Source organism: Scomber scombrus, chromosome 11, assembly GCF_963691925.1.
Source record: "Scomber scombrus chromosome 11, fScoSco1.1, whole genome shotgun sequence".
NCBI classification, from domain to species: domain Eukaryota; kingdom Metazoa; phylum Chordata; class Actinopteri; order Scombriformes; family Scombridae; genus Scomber; species Scomber scombrus.
This window is the reverse complement of record NC_084980.1, coordinates 995,970-1,019,967: the sequence shown is the minus strand read 5'-3', so window position 1 is coordinate 1,019,967 and position 23,998 is coordinate 995,970. Positions and strand designations below refer to the sequence as shown.

General features: G+C 40.8%; 1 protein-coding gene across 1 annotated transcript in view; it reads right to left on the bottom strand.

Moving 5' to 3' along the window:
- The window catches only part of LOC133990717 (disks large-associated protein 1-like), a 72,412-nt gene extending 61,694 nt beyond the window's left edge, over positions 1–10,718 (bottom strand). The window contains exon 1 of the mRNA XM_062429117.1: positions 9,321–10,718. Coding sequence (XP_062285101.1) covers positions 9,321–10,718 — 1,398 coding nt within the window. The remainder of the gene's footprint in view (positions 1–9,320) is intronic.
- Between the last annotated feature and the right edge of the window lie 13,280 nt (positions 10,719–23,998).

Genomic DNA, 23,998 nt, shown 5'->3' with positions numbered 1-23,998 from the left:
CGGACAGATTTCATCAGTAGGGCCTAGAGAACAACCAAATCAAATTTCATGCTTGTATCATAATTTGCACAATTTTCTGTTATCTGCTCCACTACTAGCACTCACAGTACAGATAACACATTTGTAGTTTTTTAAATTTTTACACATTAGAACAAGTTGAACTATATTATTATTTGACTTGTCAGGATTTCCCAATAAATTCTTTACAGCGACAACCAAAAGAGATTTGCTTTGTATGCAGCTCAAAGATTATTTGTGGATTATGTAAAAATAGAACCAGAAAGCTGCATTTAATCCTGTAGATTTGAGATCTTTTCTTATTTAATTCATTCAATCCAGGGTTTGTGGATCAAGAGTGGGTGGGGAAAGTTCAAAAGCAGCACTTGCTCATCCCTCATTACTACCACCGAGCTGGCCTTGAGCAAGGCCTTTTTCCCAACTGCTCCAGTGGAGCTGCTCAGTGGCAGCAGATCAGACTGTGGTTGTACTGAGCAGCTTCCAAGTGTCAATGGGCCAGATGCAAGAATATGTTCGTATTTTTCTTCTTCTTCTGTCGTACTTTTTTCGTGAGGTGGAATTTACGAGTGTGCCACGTCGGATTCACCAAACACTCGTATCACCAGGAAACAGTCGTAAATGACCATTGTAAACATGATGAATCCCACCTGTTCTAAATGAACGCGCGTTCCCGAGAATAGTAAATTAACATGAATGACGCCCCCAAAATACCAAATAAGGTCAGAAGACCGGCAGGTTGTGGAGAAGCTCCATTCATGAAAATGGCATAAAGACTAAGAATAAGAACTTTACGAGCTCTCAGACTGAGGTCCCGCTCTCAGAAACAGATCAACAGAAACACAGATTATTATTTAGTGTTAGTGGAATTAAAGGTCCTGAGAAAGACAAAGAATGAGGAAAAATGACCCGTGCTGTGAACGCTGTCTCAGCTGTTGCACCGTTACAGAAATAAAAACAAAAATGATTTAACATGAATTATACCAGAGGATGTCATCAGCCAGGGAGTTAAACTATTACTTCAATAAGCAATATTTCAATTAAATGAATAACAGTTATTAATAAATAGTCAGTTTATATTGTGGAAAAGTAACTGTGGACAAGTCGCTTTGTAGTTTCGGCCGCTAATATTTATATTGTACGCTTGCATTATATCATAGTTTCAATTGTTAACTCAAATGACTGATATATCTACCTAAATTGTTAAATAGCCTACTTCTTTATACTAAATAGCCTAATAATTTTACAAACAGAGTAATGTCATCATGATTATGGATTCAGAAGAATTTAATGAACGGGACATAGTATACACTTGCTCATTACATCCCCTGTAGTTCACACCCATTACTCAGGGGTCTCTAAAATACTGACAATATAATATACACTCAGCCTGCATATCTATATTATTCATTTCTCTGTGAAGTGGTAGTCAGCATACAGTGATGTTAAAAAGAAAATCCAAGTCAGTTGACTCTGAAGCTCAACAGCTGATGTTACACCTGCTGCTGGACTGCTGTCAGCACAGACCTGCTAACACCTGGGATGACAACGCAGGGCAAGCCGGCAGAAGAAGTTGGAGATGAGGGTAACAGTTCAACAGCTCGACCTCGCTGTGTTGTTTGTGCTGATAAACTACAGTAAGTTACATCACTCTGTAGAGTATAGAGTATAGCTACCGTATCGTGCTTGGCTGTATAGTATCATACAGTGTTGTTTGGTCTTGATACCCGTGTGGAGGTGTTATGTGTTTATCATAAGTGATTATCATATCTTGCTTATAGTATATGATGCCAAATGAATCCAGTATTGAACCTGCATATTAAATATGTATAATCTGTATATATATTTCTATTTCTAACTCACTTTTAGTTAAAATAAAATAAAACATATTTTTTTGTTTACCATGAAGGAACACTACAGTTTTGAGGAGAAACCTAATCAATCTTAACAACCGTTAATTGAGATAAGAAATATAACATGAAATGTTGGTTACATCTGATATATTGAATTAAGAGCTGTAACCGACTTACTTTTGAACACCTTTTTTCACAATCTATCAATCCAAATAGAGGCAGTAAAGGACTGTCCACACCAAGGACAGATGTCCAGCTTTTATTGCAAAAAAAAAAAACAGTATAGGAGCACAGATCTGAACCCATAAGGGTCGCCAATTTTGTCTTTTTTTTTTACATTATAATTGAGAACCAAGTTACGGCATCAATGCATAATAAAGAGAGACAAACCTATATAATACCTCTGGATGTCATTCTGCTCCAATTTACAGTGCTGTGGCTGTCAGTGTTTCTACAGTTCATCAAAACGCTCTGAAAGTGATCCCAATGATATCATCGACTGTTGTTGTTATAGTTGTGCTGTGGACTCCACCATCCACTTAAGTTAGGACAATTTTTAAAACAGTATATTTACAGTTATCATTATAGTTATCATTCTTGCCGTGGACAGCTCTTAGGAAGTAATAATAACGTGCTTAAATGATTTTGATCATACTGTATAGATGAGTGTTTAATTGGGAGATTAGGAATAGTCTGTCTGAAGTCTGTCTGTCTTGTTGAACTGCAAAAAAGCAGTTCACTCATGATTGTAGAGGCATGGCAGACAATCACATTTCTTTCTCTAACAAATCATCTTTGGTCCATTATGGACACTGAGTTCCTGATAGCACATTTATTAGACATTTATCAGACTTTTGGCCATTGGACAAGTTACTCAGGGAATCAGTGTTAATTAGTTAAGCTAACTATAATTTGCAGCTTGTGAGGTTTGTCATTTCAACAAGTGACAGGCAGTATTGACTGAAAATGACATGACAGGTATTTTGTATACCTAAAACAAGATGGAAAGTGGAAGTGGTGATCGGAAACCCAACTCTATTGTTTATGATGCCTTTCTTCTTTCCTTACATTCCAGTGATTTTATCTAATTAGTCCAGTAAGCTTAAAACGTAAATCACTGACGACCATTTTTAAATTAACGAGTGGTGGTTGTATATTCTCAATTAGTTTATCCCATTGGTTTAATTTCAGTTTTAGTATGCTATCAAAATAACTTGCACAGAATTGAAACTTGCTCAACATAATGCATCATAATGAAACAGATGTCCACAATGATTTTTGTTAAAGTTACTTAATTTCAGAGTTGAGTGAATATGTTAAAATGGTGCAGTGATCTGTGAATCCTTCCTGGTGATGCATCAAGGTGCTATAAATTGACCTGACCACAGATTGGTATGTCCATACAGCTGCCACACAGCATTGCATTCATAGGCTGTGATGTCTGGAAACTCAACAGGGAATACCTGCATACTAGTTAATGAACAGAAAGTAGTTCACAAAGAAGTAACTCTTCAAAGCAGTGACGTGTTAACAAGAAAATGTCAGGCAGTGAATATGGTGATCTGTAACTCTGATGAGTAGACAAAAACAGTTTCTACAGAAAGTTTGTTCCCTATCAGTTCGAGTCAGAGTATAATGAGGAGGAAAGTGTGCTGAGGCAAGCAGAGCAAGACAAAAAAGGGTCAAAAAGAGGGAACACTGACGTTATATCATTGGATCAACCAGAATGCCAGATTCTGGAATGGACAGACGTCAGTTGCTGGTGGAGTTGGAGCACATGAAAAACTATCAATCCACAGAAGATGTTTTGCTGCCATGGATGGGACATTTTGGAACAGCTGTTAAAGGAGTTGGACAATGTTTTGGTAAGAAATGTGGTTTGCTTCATATAGTCTGTCCAATCAGAACTACTGGTAGGCAGGACATGTGTCTTGCAAACTGATCCAACACAAAGCAACACAGAACAAATTAAATTAGTCCCCGGATAAAAGATTGTTTTACAAGCAAAATCATAGTTACTGTGCTCTAGATGTGTGTTTAAGGAAGGTGTGTCACCTCAACATTGTGTGTCAACCATTTATTATGCAGATTATTACAAAAGTTAAAATATGCATATTGGCACTAATGGAAGTTGTAAGCAGATTGTTGTTATCTCCACTAAATGAAGGAACCTGTCTGTCTGTCTATATACATGTATGTATGTGTGTATGTACGTATGTAGGTATGTATGTATGTGTTTGGCATATCTTGAGAACCATTTATTTGATCTACTTCACACTTGGCAGGTGTATTGCTGGGGGCCCGAGGAAGTGCGCTGTTGAATATGGTGCAGTTCGGATCAACATAAATAAACTTTGAACAGACAAAGAGCCACTCCGCTCTGCAGCTGCAGGGCAGGGCTTCAAGGCTCTGTGACTACATGCCATGATCAGAGCTATACAACCCTGCCATGAGAAACAAAGGGTAGGACACCTCTCTAATATTAAAAGTTAGGCTTTGTTGTCAGCTTCCTGACACAAAAAAAAGATGAGAAAAAGAGAGAGAAAGTGGGCGAGTGACCTGAAAGCAGGAGCAAACAACAGACAGACAGTGCTGCTGAGAAGAGAGAGAGAGAAAGCCCAGGAATCAAATTGTTATTGTGTAATTGTTTCCCAGTGGTTACATTCTAAACACTCTTAATTTGTGTTTCATGTTCCTCCTTTTCATTCATTCTTAACATCCAACAAATGCAAGAGTAAATAAAAAGAACATGACAAGTCTGTTGTTTTTTCCTCATGTGTGAATGCTGTTTCAAACGAGAGAGAGAGAGAGAGAGAGAGAGAGAGAGAGAGAGAGAGAGAGAGAGAGAGAGAGAGAGAGAGAGAGAGAGAGAGAGAGAGAGAGAGAGAGAGAGAGAGAGAGAGACTACTAGACTACTTCCTCCTACAATGTGAAACATTTAATGAAATAAGGAGCATTTATTTTAACAAGTTCAACTATGTGACTTCAGAAGAGCTTTGTTGACCTTTCAAAATTAATAATACTCCTAGGAGAATCTTGCCCAATATGTATTAATATGCCACAACCTGAGGGGCAGTGAATGACCCAGACACACAAAGCACAACATGAGCACGCACACACACACACACGCACACACACACACACACACACACACACACACACACACACACACACACACACACACACACACACACACAGCGAAAACAGAGCTTTTAATCAAGAATGGACAGACTCTTAAGCTACTTCCAACTGGCAGTCCTAAGCAAGCATGTCTCATATAAGCATAAATCTTTTGAACAAATATACCCACTCAAATGATCTAAACTGAAGCAACAGAAAATAAACAATGTAAGAGCCCAATATTTTAGGATGCACATTTTTTCCAAAAGCTCTCTGCTATGTATTTTATTTCTAAATGCAGCCTTCCTTATACTTAAAATGAGAAAAAATTTAGTATTACGGTGCTTAACATTTGTGTACAATAGAATGTTAGTTTATTTTTATGCTGTTGGTGTATATACTCATTCACACCTCACATCAATAGCTATACTGAAGACCAAACATTTTGAACAGACACTGGCTTACCCTTGCCAAACCACTGGTAAGGGTTCTTTAAATTCTATCACTGTTACATACACTCTCAATCTAACTAACTTCAAACTCCTCTACTACCTACAAGTAGTTTAGCAATACCGTAGCTCAACACAGCACTGCAAAGAAAAACACAGTATATCACAGCACAGCATAACAGCAAGACATCAAGACAAAAACAGTGAGGAAAGGTAAGATAACTGGTAGAAAGGTAGGACAAGAAGCGCTACTAAATTAAAAAGAGGTCTACAAACAGGAAAGGATGTGGTTCTTCATGAGTTCATGTCATTACCTAGCATTCAGAGAGTAAGGCTGCTACTGGCTATGCACTTACTTCTCTCTTCAACTCAAAAGTAGGAAAGAGGAGGAAGAGGATAAAGAAGAGGGAGGCTTCCCAAACCAAGAGGAAGTAAAGGAGGTGGAGGTGGGTGGCAGGGGTTTGGGTGAATAAAAAGCGTGGGAGTGAGTTGGATGAGTGGAGGAAAGGCAGGAGGGGAGGAGTGGTGGAGTAGAGGGAGTGAGGAATTTGGGAGTAATAGACTGGTGGTGGGGAGCAATGTTTCCTCTAAAGCTGTGGACACACTACAACACATTTAATACTTTCTGACTGAACACATTTTGCACAGTCAACCCATTAACATTAGAATAATAGTAGCCAAATTTAGCTTACAGTAAGGTAAGGTAGTTTAGTTAAAGAACAATTCCAAGATGCTTTGAAATTTTCTTCAATTCTTCCTCTGCTGCAATATAAACTGTTTTCCACTGTCAGTGTTTCCCATTAATTATATAGACTGTGGCTGCCCGCCAAAGTCTAATTTGTGCCGCCACGTCTCACAGTGAGTGTGTACACTCTCCATAACGTTACGTTGTTATAGGACGAGATGTTATTTTCTTTAATGCAGATTATATTGTTGAATTACTGAATGAAGTTGTTAACATTTTCCACAGTCTATGTGTCTGCTGCATGGAGGGTTCAGCTCCGCCCCGCTGAGACAGAGGAGAGGAGCAGCTAACGTTAGCCTCTGCTATAGTTTGCTGTCACTTCTCGTCGCGTTGCTCTCCTCTACTCTCAGAGAGTCTGTTCAATGCAGGAATACTACTACTTTATTCCTCCTCAGTGTTCTGTATAAAAGGTCCGGACACTGAATGGCGGACAGAGTTGCTCCGTCAGTAAGTGGCTACAGGACGCTGTTGTGTTAGCTGTGGTCGAGCGAGGTAGAGAGTGAGTGAAGCGAGGGAGACAGTAAGAAAGCCGGTGAATCAGATCAATAAAATGTTGTTTTCTGATTGTTTCACAGCGGTTACGTTCAACAGCACAAATAAACTTCCCCACACATCTCCACTAAACCCTGCAGCTCAGCCTCAAACTTCTTAATCTGAAACACTGGTGTGCTGTTTAAAACACAGCAGCAGCTTTAAGCTGCTTTAGTTGATTCAGTTTAGAAAAAGCAAAGTCTTAATGAAAGATCTTCTTTATTTCCATCTGTAAAATAAATCAACTCTGATGCTGATCCACTTCTAAGTCATGTGGAAGTTGAGTCTTTTATTTAGTAAAGACAGTTAGTTTATATTATTAGTTACACAATGTAGAAAAAGATATTTGCTGAAACTGTATTTTATATGTTCATAAGTAATTAACTAATTGAACTTGGATAATCTGCTATCTTTGTTTCAGAGCTGAAATATGGACATTAGTCTTTTTTGATTACCTGCGCACCATGTTTCAATCATTTATTAACTGGTAAAATGTCTTTCCTGTGCTTTGTGGGTGTGACCTTTTTGATATACGATATATGCATTTGACTTAAAAATTTACAAAAATGTTTTCTGGGGGAGCATGCCCCCGGACCCCGCTATAGGGTCGGACTAAAACCCCTCCACCCTAGTCTCTCAAAAGTCTGTGGGAAACACTGACTTAATTTTGTAACAATTGCTATCTAAATATTACGAGGCACTCCAAATAAAGAAAAGGCACTAACTGTGTAAAATATCTTAGTGTCTTGCTTTGATTTATTTCTTGGCTTGATTAATGACTGTGATGAACAAACAGCGTGCCTAACCCTGTATACTCAATATTTTAAAAGCTCAGCAGGGTCCAGTGAAAAATGGTAACAAGCTAACTAGCTTTTAGGCTAACTTAGCAAAGCAAATAGAAGCAAGTTTTACTGACTGTTGCAACACGTGGTAGATGTTGGTACTGTGCATGAATGAAAGAGTCACTGAAATCCAAACCAAAGCCTAACATAATTTTCATCTAAAACATTGTTTGCCTTCTCCATAAGTCATGGCTGTTGGTGAAATGGTGCCATAACCTCAAATTGACCTTTGCCAGGTAATGTCAACATCTGCCGTAGAATATTGCATCTATAAGTGGCTGGCACCAAAGAACAGCCAATTGAAGAGGGCAGTTCGGTATGTGCTTTTCAACAGTAGATTTTAGGCTTCACACAGATTCGTGATAGGGGTGTGGTCACAACACAGTTGATTAGCTATCCATCCAACATGGGAAAGTGAAGGGGGGCATTACAGTATGTCATTTAAATGTCCTCCTTCTGTTTATATGGCTTGTTTTCTTGTATTAACTTACAACATCCAACAATATGCTCATTACAGAAAACAGCTTTAATTTTGATGATCCAAGGATCCATTGGTGATTTCATCAGGAATTGTTTAGGGCCTTGCAAATTGTTTAAATATATTGTTAGTATTATCAGGATGGTTCAAATCAGTGAATTGATAGTTTTGTTGGAGATTGAAATCTCCCCTAAAGCCCTCACACTACCAGCTCTACTGTGTCACCAGCCTTAGCCAGTGATATCCATTCATGGGTTCCAGTCATGTAAATCTGCAGTTGCCTGTTCAATCAAACACTACAGTGAAACCTGGATTGAATCAAAAAAAGATCCTGAGGCTTTTACCAAGAGCAGCCCATCAAACTGGGATACATATCCACTTCCCCTTGTGGGGATGTCATGCAAAGTTGTATTTACTGAAATGCTGATGTAGAAAAGCATCAAATCAGGGAGCAGGCCCACACATTTGGAGCTTTCTTAGTTCACTGACTATTGACTGCAATGATCTGTAAAAGACAATATTGTCTTGGACCAGTCTGAGTCCATACTGCAAACATGCTAAGATGCCCTTTTTAAATTATATTTTTTTAGTTTTTGAAACAAAGTTTTTGCACAAATACAACTTTTTCTTTAAGCTTAACATACATTAACTTTAAATGTGTTGTAGTTTAATTTGCTTACTGCATTTTTGTACTCCAGGGTTCATTACCTTCAACCAAAGGATTTGGTTTGCACCCTCTGCATAACTTGATGGCTGTTATCCCTAGTTTAGGAGGTATTGACTTTTCCAAAACTTAAACATTTTCCAGTGCACTGAATGATTCTCTATTGAACATTCCCAGAATATAAGAACATATTTTCTTACTTTGCTCATTGACTGGTAAAAGTGGCATCACTGCATCTCTAACAGGCCCTTTTTGTGCAGAGTGGAGTTTCAAATGACTCTTCAATTCAGTAGGTAGTAACTTAGAAATAATAAATAAATAAGACAAGACAGAAACTGTGCGTGTCCTAGAACTAGTAGCTGAATTCTCTCTATATATTTATTTCACCATAGTGCTATATTCCATCAATTGGTTTACCCTTCCCTAACCGAAACTGTTTCTGGTGAAGATGGGTGATGTAGTGTTTGGTAGGACAGAAAACCTGCAGTCTCACACAAGACTGAACACCACTGGCTTAGAGGAAACATTGGTGAAGAAAGTAAGTCGTGGAGAAAAGGGAGTCAACAAAGGGGAGAAGGGTGAATCGACCGGTTTTGGATGGGAATCGAGGAGGAATTATTTACCTGTAAGAAATGGCAAGAGCGCTCCTGCTGCTGACTGCCCTTAGATTTGATTAGAGCTCTATCTAGGTTTAGGTTACCGGATCCTGCACTGGCTCGTTGCTGGTTGTGGCTGCTGTTGTTGGTGTAGACCTCTCGGGCCCTGCTCACCGTAAGGCTCGATGACCATGCCCCTTTCTTCACAAGGGGCCCGTCCACAAGACCAAGTGGCATCAAGGGGCCACTTCCTCCACCGATACCGCCACCGCTGTTATTGCTGCTACCACTAACTGGCACACATGCTGATGACGCCGCATACTTCACATCGTTGTTGCTCCGGGAGACTTTGAGTGCAGAGTGGTGGTGTGAGTGGCCATGGTGTGCATGGGTGTGTGTGTGCTCGTTGAGTGTACCATAAGGGTCCATCATGAAGTACTGTTGGGACTGTGAGGAGGAGAGACTGGGGAGGGGAGTCTGGGGGAATTTATCAGGGTTGTTGCCGGGATATCGGCCCATTGTCATGGCAATGGGTGAGGGGGAAATAGAGGGTGAAGGTGAGGGTGGAGGTTGGTGGTGGTGAGGGTGGTAGAGACACAGCTCCCGTTCCAGGTTGTCATCTGAGCTCCAATATCCGGAGCCCGGTGCAGATGCTGAGCCGTGGAGCTGGTGGTGGTGGTGGTGGTGGCTTCGATGCTTGGGCTCCGCTGATCGACAGCGCTCACGGCTCTTGCTGCGCTTCCGGTGGCGCACTCCCACTGGTGGAGTTTCACCTTCTGGGCTGGCCCTTGAACCACCACCACCACCTCCTCCACCACCAACACCACCATTAACGCTCCCATTATTGGCCCCCTTGGAGGACTGTGTGTGTGGCCCCTCCAATGAATGTGACTTGGTGAAAAGTTTCTGGACTGAGTGGACCAGGTGGCGAATCCTCCCTGGGCTGTCGTTGTTGTTGGACCCCATACCCCCACTGAGGGCCAGTACTCCTCGTTTGTACTGCAGTGTATGGTAGCCATCTCTGGCAAATGACGGCTGACGCTCAAACGGGTCCGCAAAGTTTGCTGGTACCCGGGTGGGCGTTTTACCTCCATAGCCTCCTCCTCCTCCCCCTCCCCCTCCTCCTATATATGGTACCATGGCCATACACTCATCCTTTACCTCAGGATGGTGAGATGAGGAGGTGGAATGGCACCTCCTTGGGAAGGTTCCGTATGGGACGATGCTGTTGCTGTCAGAGGGGTACGAGGTACGCTGAGCATTGTAGTAGGACAGCTCAGCTGGATGTGGCATTGCAATGGGCACTGGCATGTCCATCTGACTAATCAAGTATGGCTTGCGGTCACCATGATGACCCAGTGGATCATACGATGGTTCATAGGAGACCACGTGATGGTGGCTCCGACTACCAGAAAGGCCTTTCATGATAGGGGGAAGGATGGGTGGATGGAAAGAGGAATGTTATGGATAAGAAATGCCAGGCAGGCCCGTGGTCACAGAAGGGCTGCAGAAGACTTTCCCTGAGAGGAGAGCTGCACACTCTGGAAGACAGGAAGGGAGAGAAGCAATACAACACAGTTAATGCAAGGCAACAAATCCAACAACAAACAATAAATCATTGGATTGATATAGGTCTCAGTTAAATGTATCAAGACAATCCCTACAGATTTAAATAAGTTACACTTAATCCAAGCTCTACATTTAGCCTTTTCTTCATCAATTCAGACATTGATGGCAGTGAGTTACCACGCAAGGTGCAGGCATAACAATTCAGTGTTCAGTGTCTTGCTCAAGGACATTTCAACACGTGAAAAGGTCAGAAGGTCGGGGACCGGGATGTAACCTCTAACCCCGCAATTAATGAACAACCCACCCTACCTCCTGTGCCACAGCTACCCCAGACCTTTTAACTTTTCAACTTTTTTACCTTTAATTATAGCATCCCCATATAGTATGCCACACCTAACCCTAACCCTAACCCTAACCCGCATTGGACCCTTTCATGAGACAGCTGACAGCCTGCTTCTCACAGTCTGCTGTGTAGTTCATACACTGAAAGGATTCACAGGCCAGACTGCATGTTTCTCACTCTAAGGAACAAAGAGTCCTTGGGGGACTGTCCAGCTCACAATAGGTCACTATGACCTGTGGCTTATGACCACTTATCACCTTATCAATGTAAGGGGTGATCCCATATCCTTTCTCTCTGTGCAATGTCATCACTGTTAAGTAACACCCTCTATGTGCTGCACTCTGCACAGCTGATAGTGATACCCTTCTGATCAGACAATGAACAAAAACTGAGAGACCAGGTTCGTCCTTATCTCACTATTTGGCCATGGTAGCAACTTAAGCTTTGTTTGTTGAACAGGTTAACTACTGCAAGCCACACAGTGTTTTTTGAGGAGTGAGGCAATCAAATCTCCTACATTGAGGAGATCCTTACTTTATGCTCCACTGCTACACACAGGATCATACAGAGATATGACCCAGAACCTAGCTGATGAGCCAGGACAAGGGGATCGCATGTTCTGCCACAGACACACAGAGTGGGCACCCAGTTTGTGCTTGCCAATATTTTCAAATCCTCCTGCCTGTGTCACTGGCTCCTTTGTGTGTCCTCTGTGTTCTGTGGTGAGGTACTCCTGGTTCTGTCTACATCACCAACCTCACATGTTTGAGTCAGCCATATTTGTAGCTTCCCCTTTTGTTTTTCACACCACACACCAACTTGAATAGTATCAGCTGTAATTGTTATTGTTGAAGTAGAATAAACCATATTATATTATATCAAGAAGTCGCACTGGTGGTTTTTGCTTGACTATTGTTGAAGTCAACCTCTGCTGTACAAAGTACTGCAGAAGTGCTTGGGTGACACTTAATGGTAATGTCAGGGTTTCTAGTCTTTTCAAGAAATCATTTTCCAGGACATTTCCAGCAAATGAGGCTGTTATGTCAAATTGAATGACAATCTGTGAAGTTTGTCTGTGGGGAAGTCTCCTTTAAAACATATGTGTTTTAATCTAAGGCTACACACACACACACACACACACACACACACACACACACACACACACACACACACACACACACACACACACACACACTTGCAGATTTCAGGGATTTCAAGTTGTGAATATTAGCATGCTATAATAAGTCTTCATTTACACCTGTAATCTGTATCTGGATACATCTGGATAATGACATCCAATCCATGAGAATTTACAGTTTAACCTGTTATTAAAATGCATTCTTGATTTCTCAGTTGTGTCATATCATGATAGCTGTTCCAAAACATGACCAAAAGCAGCCCATATATTATCACCTTTACTATTTTGAATTTATATGATCCATGAGAATTTCAGATGCGGTGAATGTTTTACTACTTCTCTCATTTTATGTGTATTTTCCAGGACTGGAGTAATGCCAGGCAGTAACCAATACTAGAATAATGGCTTCTGCAGTTTTTAAACAGTGCTTTCAGTGTTTGTTTGGAAAAAACATGCTTGGACCTGTCCATTGTTTGATCCTCAGTTATGTGCTGTACCTTTAATATCATCAGCTTCACCCACAAAGGCTCTGATTGGCTATGTTGGTACTACATTTGGAACAAGTTGTTCCTTGTGACAACACTGGACCACATTTAAAAAGTGGGCAAATGATTCAGGGACTGCAATAATGAAGGAATTCTATCCAGTCTCCAATCCAATAAATCTGAACTCAAACACATTCATCCAGTTCAATGCCTGTCTTTTTCATTTCTACTAAGTGTGCTTAGAAAACGCATCCATTCAGCCTGCACTTATTAATGCAGGTAACAGTACTGTAAGAAGTCCCCTCTCTCTCCCACCTTATATAACACTGAGTTTATATCTTAGGCGACTATGTGAAAAGGCTCCAGGGATTAGACTGCTCATAAGGCAGTTTTATTACAGATGAACAACCATGCAGGGTCACAGTGTTGGTGTGCATGCATGCCTGTGTATGTACTTGCACTCTTACATTTGTGGCGGGGTTATGGGATAGGTTGGTGTGTGTGTGTGTGTGTGTGTGTGTGTGTGTGTGTGTGTGTGTGTGTGTGTGTGTGTGTGTGTGTGTGTGTGTGTGGGAGGGGGGTTAGGACACAGAGAGAGTTTCCTCTGTCCTACTTGGCCCATGACACAACTGCTTAACACAACCTGACAGCTCCACTGGTAGAAAGGCTGCTAACAAGCCACAGCAACTCCCAGTGAGCTGGGATAAGCCACACACTCACACACAGTGAGATCAGAAGAACCCCTACTCTCCTCTGCATTTTTATCAGAATAAATCTTATACATGTCATTCTCCATCTTTCCTCCTCATACTGTATAATAGCTACCCAATATAGATGGCAATGCCAAAAAGAACAAAGAATAATAAAGAGAAAGAAATAATTTGCAGTCAGTAAATGGGCCATGCTAGTGGTGTCTAGTAATGTCGGTCTGTACGCTTCAGTCTGGACTGAAATATAACTGTTGGATCTATTGCCATTAAGCTCTGGCAAAAGTTCAATAAAGATCTCTGCCTTTATTCGGCTATGGGTGAATGTTTTTTTTTCTCTGCCTCACTTCTGCTTTCCTCCGCTGTCATCTTTCTCTAAGGATGAATGGTAAGAACTTTGGTAATCACCTGATTATTGCCATAATCAGGTCAAAATGAATGTGTCCAATACTTTGGTTCATAACTGAATAACCACAAAACTAAGTGCATTCCCAACTTGGGAAACCTCCTAATAGCAGCCTTAGAAATTTCCACAATGGAATGAAAAATGCAGCCTCTGTAGCATGAAGACAACTCTATATATTTAAATTACTGTTATGCAACACTGGATCTGTAGGCACAAAATGATATTTCTGTCCACAATCTAAAATAACTACCTGCTAAAGATTACCCCGCTAAAGGTTTATTACATCTGTTGAGCTCAGAGGACTTTAAAGGTTTTATCAGCTTGGCAATCTCCTTACTTGGTGTTTCTTTGACAGGCCTTTGCAACTGTGAATCTTTCGTGAATAAATAAAAGGTTAAAAAGAAAAGTGTAGATAAACGTGATAGAGTCCCCACAACTCTAGATGCAACTCACTGTGGTTCAAATGATCCAGGGTCTCATTCACAAAACACTGTGTAGGATCCGTACTAAAAGTGTGCGTGCACACAAAAAAAACAAAATTGACATGCGAAAAAATAATCAGATTTACGAAACCAGGTGCACACACAAATGCATGTAAATGTCCCTTTATAAATCACAGTCCTCCAGGAAATGTGCACACATGGATCAGCTATCCAGCCTTTTACATTCCCACATTCAACCATAAATAGTCAATTCAGAAGCCTCATGAATATTGATGTAAATGTGTTTCTTTCACTGTACTAATCAGTCTCTCTGTCTTTAGATGCCTGATCAGTGTTGAGAGTCTGTTTATTGGGCCTCTCACTCATCACTTTCACTCTGGCATCTACAGAGGAAGGACCGCAACCAACTTTTACTGTTTTAATTCCCTAAAAAACAACAACCTAAAATAACCCTTATACAACGGAAATAAATGTTTCTAAACATCTTAGAGTCAGACATCTCTGGTTAAGTTCTTACCAGACACCCTGTAGCAGGCCACTTCAGTTCATTATGATCTACACACACAAACTTGACGGGAGAATGTGCGCACCTGTACGTAAACTCTGACCCATACATACAGACATTGTGGAGACTGGCAAACCAGGTTATATTAATCCTTCCACACATTCACCTCATATCAACGTTAATTATAGATCCACATTAGCAGTAACATTTAAACCAGCAGTGTTATCCATATTTGTGCTTGTAATGAGCCATACCTATTTCATAACCATCTTTCCATTTGAAAAGATATTAGCCAGCTCAGATTTTAAATCAAAGTCAATATTTCATCCAAGGGCGATTGTAGGATTTAGGGGAGCTCAGCTCCTAATGAGGATTTGACATTCATCGCCCTGCAAGTGTTTAAAAAAAACCCCAATAATAGTTCAGTTTCCCACAGAATTTTGAGAGAGTATGGTGGGTGGACCTCAATCCGTCCCTTTGGGGGTGTCTGGGGCATGTTCAGCTGGAAAAAATGTCTTGTGCATTGTGCAAGTCAAATGCATCATTCTAGTGCACTCTGAGGGCAAAATTAAGAGATTATAAATATAAAAAATGATGTCCTTTAAGCACATATTGGACTATTAAAACCAAACATATCTATCTTTTTCTACATTGTGTTTCTTCAAATTACTAAACTGTCTTTGCTTATCAATAAAAGACTTCCAGATAACTTAAAGTGGATCAGGATCAGAGTTGATTTATTCTACAAATGGAAATAAAAAGAATTCTCATTAAGACTCTTTTTTTAAAAACTGAACTTATCAAAGCAGCATAAAGCTGCTGCTGTGTTTTAAACAGCACACCAGTGTTTCAGATTCAGAGGTTTGAGGCTGAGCTGCAGGGTTTAGTGGAGGTGTGTGGGGAAGTTTATTTGTGCTGTTGAACGTAACCGCTGTGAAAATAACGTTTTATTGATCTGATTCACCGGCTTTCTTACTGTCAGCGCTCCCTCTCTTCACTCACTCTCTCGCTCAACCGCAGCGTCAGATACGTTACGAGAGGTGAATGAGTCTTCTGAACACAACTGAACTTTAGCTTAACTTAGATAGTAAACACAGATGAGTATGTTTTTAAAAAGGAATAAACTAATAAAGGCTTTTAAGAGAACACCTCCGTTAAAGTCACCATTTAACACGGTCACCAATGAAACTGAAACACCGGCTCTTTGGCTACGTCTGTAGCCGCTTACTGACGGAGCAACTCTGTCCCCCAGTTCAGTGTCTGTACCTTTTACACAGAACAGTTAGGAGGAATAAAGTAGCAGCAGAACAGACTCTATGAGAGCAGAAGAGAGCGACGCGACGAGAACTGACAGAAAACAGCAGCAGAGGCTAACGTTAGCCTCTCTTCTCAGCGGGAGCATTATATAGACACACCTGTAATGTATTTAGGGGTGCTAGAGCATCCCTAAAAAGGCTCTAAAATCGTCCCTGATTTCACCAGCACTGTCTCACTGAAGCACAGAGGAGAGGGTCAGCTGTGGAGCAACACAGAAGCAGCTGAAATGAAGGATGTTAGGATGTGGCAGGTGACAGAAATCAGGAAAGTCTGACTTGCCTTTCCCCCATTATTTATCATGAATATACTGATTCCTTTTTTTATCTCGATCACGTTAACTGACTGATGGAATCATCATCAATGGTTGTAGAAATCAAAGATGACATCAAAAACTTAACAAATAGAAAAGTGTTGCAGAACAGAATGCTAATAGATTTTTAATAATATCTTCTAATACTGTGCATATATCATTAGGTTAGGTTTCATAAAGTTTTTGTGTGTAAAAATCGCTGCAGTGACCACATGACTGTGCTGACAGGGACACAGAGCGAACAGGAGACCACACAGGGTCTGCTATACACACTCTGCCTTCTCCAGTCACCTCACCAGCACATCTGCACAACCTGCATTCATATATGGTCTGTGTAAAATAGAAAAACACCTGTATGCTGGATTGCGGATTTAATATAAATGCATGCAGTGTTCATTGTATTGTAGACATTGGGCCAGATGCAAGAACCACTCGTACGCACAGATTCGTTCTTAAACCATGCGTACGAGTGATTTACGAGGATTTGCCGCATTCACCAATTTTCTCGTATTTTGGATTTTCTCTTAGGTACGAACAAAATTTACGAGTGATGCAGACCTGTCGTACCTGTCACTCACAACCAACCTGCAGTCCTCCAAAGCAATAAAACATGACTGTTACTGTCTAATTGTCTAATGGCAGTGTGCCAACGATATCATGTCTTTGGGGGGAGGACACAGCTGTTGAACTGTTACCCTCATCTCCAACTTCTTCTGCCGGCTTGCCCTGCGTTGTCATCCCGGGTGTTAGCAGGTCTGTGCTGACAGCAGTCCAGCAGCATGTGTAACATCAGCAGTTGAGCTTCAGAGTCAACTGACTTGGATTTTCTTTTTAATATCACTGTAGGCTGACTACCACATAAAAGAGAAATTAATAATGTCGATTCGCAGGCTGAGCGATATATTATTAGTATTTTAGAGACCCCTCTGCAAAGAAATTCACAAATCAGGGGAGCTCATATCTTATTGAGGAGAGCCAAGCTCTCCCTGGCTCCCCTGTAGTTCACACCCTGAGTAATGGATTATGTCACGTTCATTAAATTGCACTTCTGAGTCCATAACCATGATGACATTACTGTGTTTGCAAAAGTATTAGGTTAGTTTAGTATAAAGTAGTAGGCTATTTAACAATTTAGGTAGATATATCAGTCATTTAAATTAACAGTTGAAACTATGATATAATGCAAGCTTACAGTATAAATATTAGCGGCTGAAACTACAAAGAGACTTACTGATTGAAGTTATAGTTTAGCTCCCTGGCTGATGACTCCACTCTGAGATGCTTACGGCATTGAATTATGTTAAATCATTTTTGTTTTTATTTCTGTGACGGCGCGCGCAACAGCTGAGACAGCGTTCGCAGCACGGGTCATTTTTCCTCATTCTTTTGGTGCTTTTCCACTACACAGTTCCAGCACAACTCGCCTCGACTCGCCTCGGTTATTTTTGCGTTTCCACTAGGGATAGTACCTGGTACCTGGTACTTTTTTAGTACCTGCTCTGGTGAGGTTCCAAGCGAGCCAAGCCGGTACTAAATGTGACGTCAACACACAATAATTAAACCCGGCATTTTTAAATACCGGCAGCAGCGTTACAACCATAGTTACAGCCATACGGCTCAATTTTCTTGCTTTGTGTGTGACAGAAAGCCTCATACAGCAGCAAGTACACCACTGCCTCAATGTCCTCCATTGTTTATGTGTTTTTGTGTCGCGTATAAAACAAAGTCACGGCAGTTTCGCGGAGCCGTGCTATGACGACCCCGCCCACGTTGAGTAGGTACTTTTTTGTAATGGAAAAGGTCTGTTCTGGAACCGTACCGAGTCGAGGCGAGTCGTGCTGGAACTGTGTAGTGGAAAAGCGCCATTTGTTTCCTGGTTACAAGTGTTTGGTAAATCTGACGTGGCACAACAAAAGTACCACGAATTTAAGAAAAAAAAATATGAACATGTTCTTGCATATGGCCCATTGAGTGTGTGGTGTTAAAAAAACTTTGTAAAACTGATCAAAGCTATCAAGTGAGATTTGAGAGAAGTTGGAGCGGGCCCCCAATCTTTTTAGGGCCCCTTCATGGTCGCCACCATACGTCAGACATTTTATTCAATTTGTACTTTAAGTAACATGACTATTTGTAGCATGGGTAGGGCTGGGCGATAAAGCGATAGCGATATATATTGCGATAGACACGTAATCAATATCAATGAAAAATGAAAAGTTCGATAATTTCACTGAACTTCAATGGAAGAAACCACCGAAGAGAAAAAAAGTCGAAGCAAGGTTGGTTGCATGAACGAACTCACTCGATAGTTCACCTGGGAACAGTATGATATTAAGTTATCAAATTCTCAAATAAATGATGCTCTCCTGACTGTATTGGTCATACAGGACACCTTGACTGAAATGTTTAACATTCAATAATCCCATTGACAAATGAAGCTTAGCGAAAGTTCAGACAGGAAGACCACCTTTTCGTATGCTCACATAATCATCCTGATCCTTCTTACAGCTCATACTGATCTCTGTCAAAGCTCTTATTTTCCTTGCTGTTATTTCTGGAGCATCAATTGACACATCAGCTGTTCACATCACCTGGTCAAGTCTAACCAATAACACAGTGACACACTTTCATTGTCAGCCTATCATATTGCAGCTGTCTATTTAAATGTTCTCCCTCTCTGCTCAGGTGCTCTCTTGATGCTGTTTTGCGCAACGCACCACCTCCCCATCACCACCCAGTCTTCAGATTCCTCAATGCAACACTTCAACCTCATCAGCCCGATCAGTTTAAGCATTAAGATGACTTGTCGTGATCTGGCCTGAGATTGATTGATCGAAGTCATCAGCACCACCACCAGTGTCTGGACTCCATGGGGGGGGGGGATCTATCATGCTGATGCTCAGGACTTACGTCATTCGTTTCAAAAATTCTCCCTGCAGAGTCCAAGCGCCAAAGACTATGACCATACCTAATCATTAATATCATCTGCATAATAAACATATTTTACTTTATCTCTGGTCTCTCCTGATTGAAATTATTCTAAACTGTTAAATCCCTTTCATCACTCACCACAGCAAAGGATCTCTGCACTGTCCCTGCATCCTGCACCTGTATCTGACTCACTCTCATGCACCTAGATGTCAGGAGAGGTGGTGGAGTGATCATTGTTTAGTGAGCAGTAGCTATTCTTTCACATTTATAATCAGAACAAATTATACTGAATATAAATACTGCAACTGACTGTTAAGTATCAGTCTGTGAAACTGGAAATTTACCCAAAGTCTTCAGCAGCAGGCCAAAGATTACTCCTCACAAAGTAGAATATTTGTCAGTTTTATGAGCCAGTTTATAAATGAGGCAGCCAGGCTTTTATTAGTCAGCTCCTGTCCATAAGAGACTCAGGTGTAGTTAGCTGAAGTTAACTGATTACTACCAGTGATAACTTACTTTATTCTTCTTTGAAAAAAACTTTATTTCCATGTTGTCTAGGGGAGCAAACATCAAACCAAGAGACTGTCAGCCAAAAACAGACCAGTCCTCTCTACAGTAACAACCAAAAACAGATCAGTCCTCTACAGTAACAACCAAAAACAGACCGGTCCTCTACAGTAACAACCAAAAACAGACCGGTCCTCTACAGTAACAACCAAAAACAGACCAGTCCTCTACAGTAACAACCAAAAACAGATCAGTCCTCTACAGTAACAACCAAAAACAGACCAGTCCTCTACAGTAACAACCAAAAACAGACCAGTCCTCTCTACAGTAACAACCAAAAACAGACCAGTCCTCTACAGTAACAACCAAAAACAGATCAGTCCTCTACAGTAACAACCAAAAACAGACCAGTCCTCTACAGTAACAACCAATAACAGACCAGTCCTCTACAGTAACAACCAAAAACAGATCAGTCCTCTACAGTAACAACCAAAAACAGACCAGTCCTCTACAGTAACAACCAATAACAGACCAGTCCTCTACAGTAACAACCAAAAACAGACCGGTCCTCTACAGTAACAACCAAAAACAGACCAGTCCTCTACAGTAACAACCAAAAACAGATCAGTCCTCTACAGTAACAACCAAAAACACAACAGTCCTCTCAACAGTAACAACCAAAAACAGATCAGTCCTCTACAGTAACAACCAAAAACAGACCAGTCCTCTACAGTAACAACCAAAAACAGACCAGTCCTCTCTACAGTAACAACCAAAAACAGACCAGTCCTCTACAGTAACAACCAAAAACAGATCAGTCCTGTATAGTAACAACCAAAAACAGATCAGTCCTCTACAGTAACAACCAAAAACAGATCAGTCCTCTACAGTAACAACCAAAAACAGACCAGTCCTGTACAGTAACAACCAAAAACAGATCAGTCCTCTACAGTAACAACCAAAAACAGATCAGTCCTCTACAGTAACAACCAAAAACAGACCAGTCCTCTACAGTAACAACCAAAAACAGATCAGTCCTCTACAGTAACAACCAAAAACAGATCAGTCCTCTACAGTAACAACCAAAAACAGACCAGTCCTCTACAGTAACAACCAAAAACAGATCAGTCCTCTACAGTAACAACCAAAAACAGACCAGTCCTCTCTACAGTAACAACCAAAAACAGACCAGTCCTCTACATTAACAACCAAAAACAGATCAGTCCTCTACAGTAACAACCAAAAACAGACCAGTCCTCTACAGTAACAACCAAAAACAGATCAGTCCTCTACAGTAACAACCAAAAACAGATCAGTCCTCTACAGTAACAACCAAAAACAGACCAGTCCTCTACAGTAACAACCAAAAACAGACCAGTCCTCTACAGTAACAACCAAAAACAGATCAGTCCTCTACAGTAACAACCAAAAACAGACCAGTCCTCTAAAGTAACAACCAAAAACAGACCAGTCCTCTACAGTAACAACCAAAAACAGACCAGTCCTCTCTACAGTAACAAGCAAAAACAGATCAGTCCTCTACAGTAACAACCAAAAACAGATCAGTCCTCTACAGTAACAACCAAAAACAGACCAGTCCTCTACAGTAACAAGCAAAAACAGATCAGTCCTCTACAGTAACAACCAAAAACAGACCAGTCCTCTCTACAGTAACAACCAAAAACAGACCAGTCCTCTACAGTAACAAGCAAAAACAGACCAGTCCTCTACAGTAACAACCAAAAACAGACCAGTCCTCTACAGTAACAACCAAAAACAGATCAGTCCTGTATAGTAACAACCAAAAACAGATCAGTCCTCTACAGTAACAACCAAAAAACAGATCAGTCCTCTACAGTAACAACCAAAAAAAGACCAGTCCTGTACAGTAACAACCAAAAACAGACCAGTCCTCTCTACAGTAACAACCAAAAACAGACCAGTCCTCTACATTAACAACCAAAAACAGATCAGTCCTCTACAGTAACAACCAAAAACAGACCAGTCCTCTACAGTAACAAGCAAAAACAGACCAGTCCTCTCTACAGTAACAAGCAAAAACAGATCAGTCCTCTACAGTAACAACCAAAAACAGATCAGTCCTCTACAGTAACAACCAAAAACAGACCAGTCCTCTACAGTAACAAGCAAAAACAGATCAGTCCTCTCTACAGTAACAACCAAAAACAGACCAGTCCTCTACAGTAACAAGCAAAAACAGACCAGTCCTCTACAGTAACAACCAAAAACAGACCGGTCCTCTACAGTAACAACCAAAAACAGACCGGTCCTCTACAGTAACAACCAAAAACAGATCAGTCCTCTACAGTAACAACCAAAAACAGACCAGTCCTCTCTACAGTAACAACCAAAAACAGATCAGTCCTCTACAGTAACAACCAAAAACAGACCAGTCCTCTACAGTAACAACCAAAAACAGACCAGTCCTCTCTACAGTAACAACCAAAAACAGACCAGTCCTCTACAGTAACAACCAAAAACAGATCAGTCCTGTATAGTAACAACCAAAAACAGATCAGTCCTCTACAGTAACAACCAAAAAACAGATCAGTCCTCTACAGTAACAACCAAAAACAGACCAGTCCTGTACAGTAACAACCAAAAACAGATCAGTCCTCTACAGTAACAACCAAAAACAGACCAGTCCTCTACAGTAACAACCAAAAACAGATCAGTCCTCTACAGTAACAACCAAAAACAGACCAGTCCTCTACAGTAACAACCAAAAACAGACCAGTCCTCTACAGTAACAACCAAAAACAGATCAGTCCTCTACAGTAACAACCAAAAACAGACCAGTCCTCTACATTAACAACCAAAAACAGATCAGTCCTCTACAGTAACAACCAAAAACAGACCAGTCCTCTACAGTAACAACCAAAAACAGATCAGTCCTCTACAGTAACAACCAAAAACAGACCAGTCCTCTACAGTAACAACCAAAAACAGACCAGTCCTCTACAGTAACAACCAAAAACAGATCAGTCCTCTACAGTAACAACCAAAAACAGACCAGTCCTCTAAAGTAACAACCAAAAACAGACCAGTCCTCTACAGTAACAACCAAAAACAGACCAGTCCTCTACAGTAACAAGCAAAAACAGACCAGTCCTCTCTACAGTAACAAGCAAAAACAGATCAGTCCTCTACAGTAACAACCAAAAACAGATCAGTCCTCTACAGTAACAACCAAAAACAGATCAGTCCTCTACAGTAACAACCAAAAACAGATCAGTCCTCTACAGTAACAACCAAAAACAGACCAGTCCTCTCTACAGTAACAAGCAAAAACAGATCAGTCCTCTCTACAGTAACAACCAAAAACAGACCAGTCCTCTACAGTAACAACCAAAAACAGACCAGTCCTCTACAGTAACAAGCAAAAACAGACCAGTCCTCTCTACAGTAACAAGCAAAAACAGATCAGTCCTCTACAGTAACAACCAAAAACAGATCAGTCCTCTACAGTAACAACCAAAAACAGATCAGTCCTCTACAGTAACAACCAAAAACAGACCAGTCCTCTACAGTAACAACCAAAAACAGACCAGTCCTGTACAGTAACAACCAAAAACAGATCAGTCCTCTACAGTAACAACCAAAAACAGACCAGTCCTCTACAGTAACAACCAAAAACAGATCAGTCCTCTACAGTAACAACCAAAAACAGACCAGTCCTCTACAGTAACAACCAAAAACAGACCAGTCCTCTACAGTAACAACCAAAAACAGATCAGTCCTCTACAGTAACAACCAAAAACAGACCAGTCCTCTACATTAACAACCAAAAACAGATCAGTCCTCTACAGTAACAACCAAAAACAGACCAGTCCTCTACAGTAACAACCAAAAACAGATCAGTCCTCTACAGTAACAACCAAAAACAGACCAGTCCTCTACAGTAACAACCAAAAACAGACCAGTCCTCTACAGTAACAACCAAAAACAGATCAGTCCTCTACAGTAACAACCAAAAACAGACCAGTCCTCTAAAGTAACAACCAAAAACAGACCAGTCCTCTACAG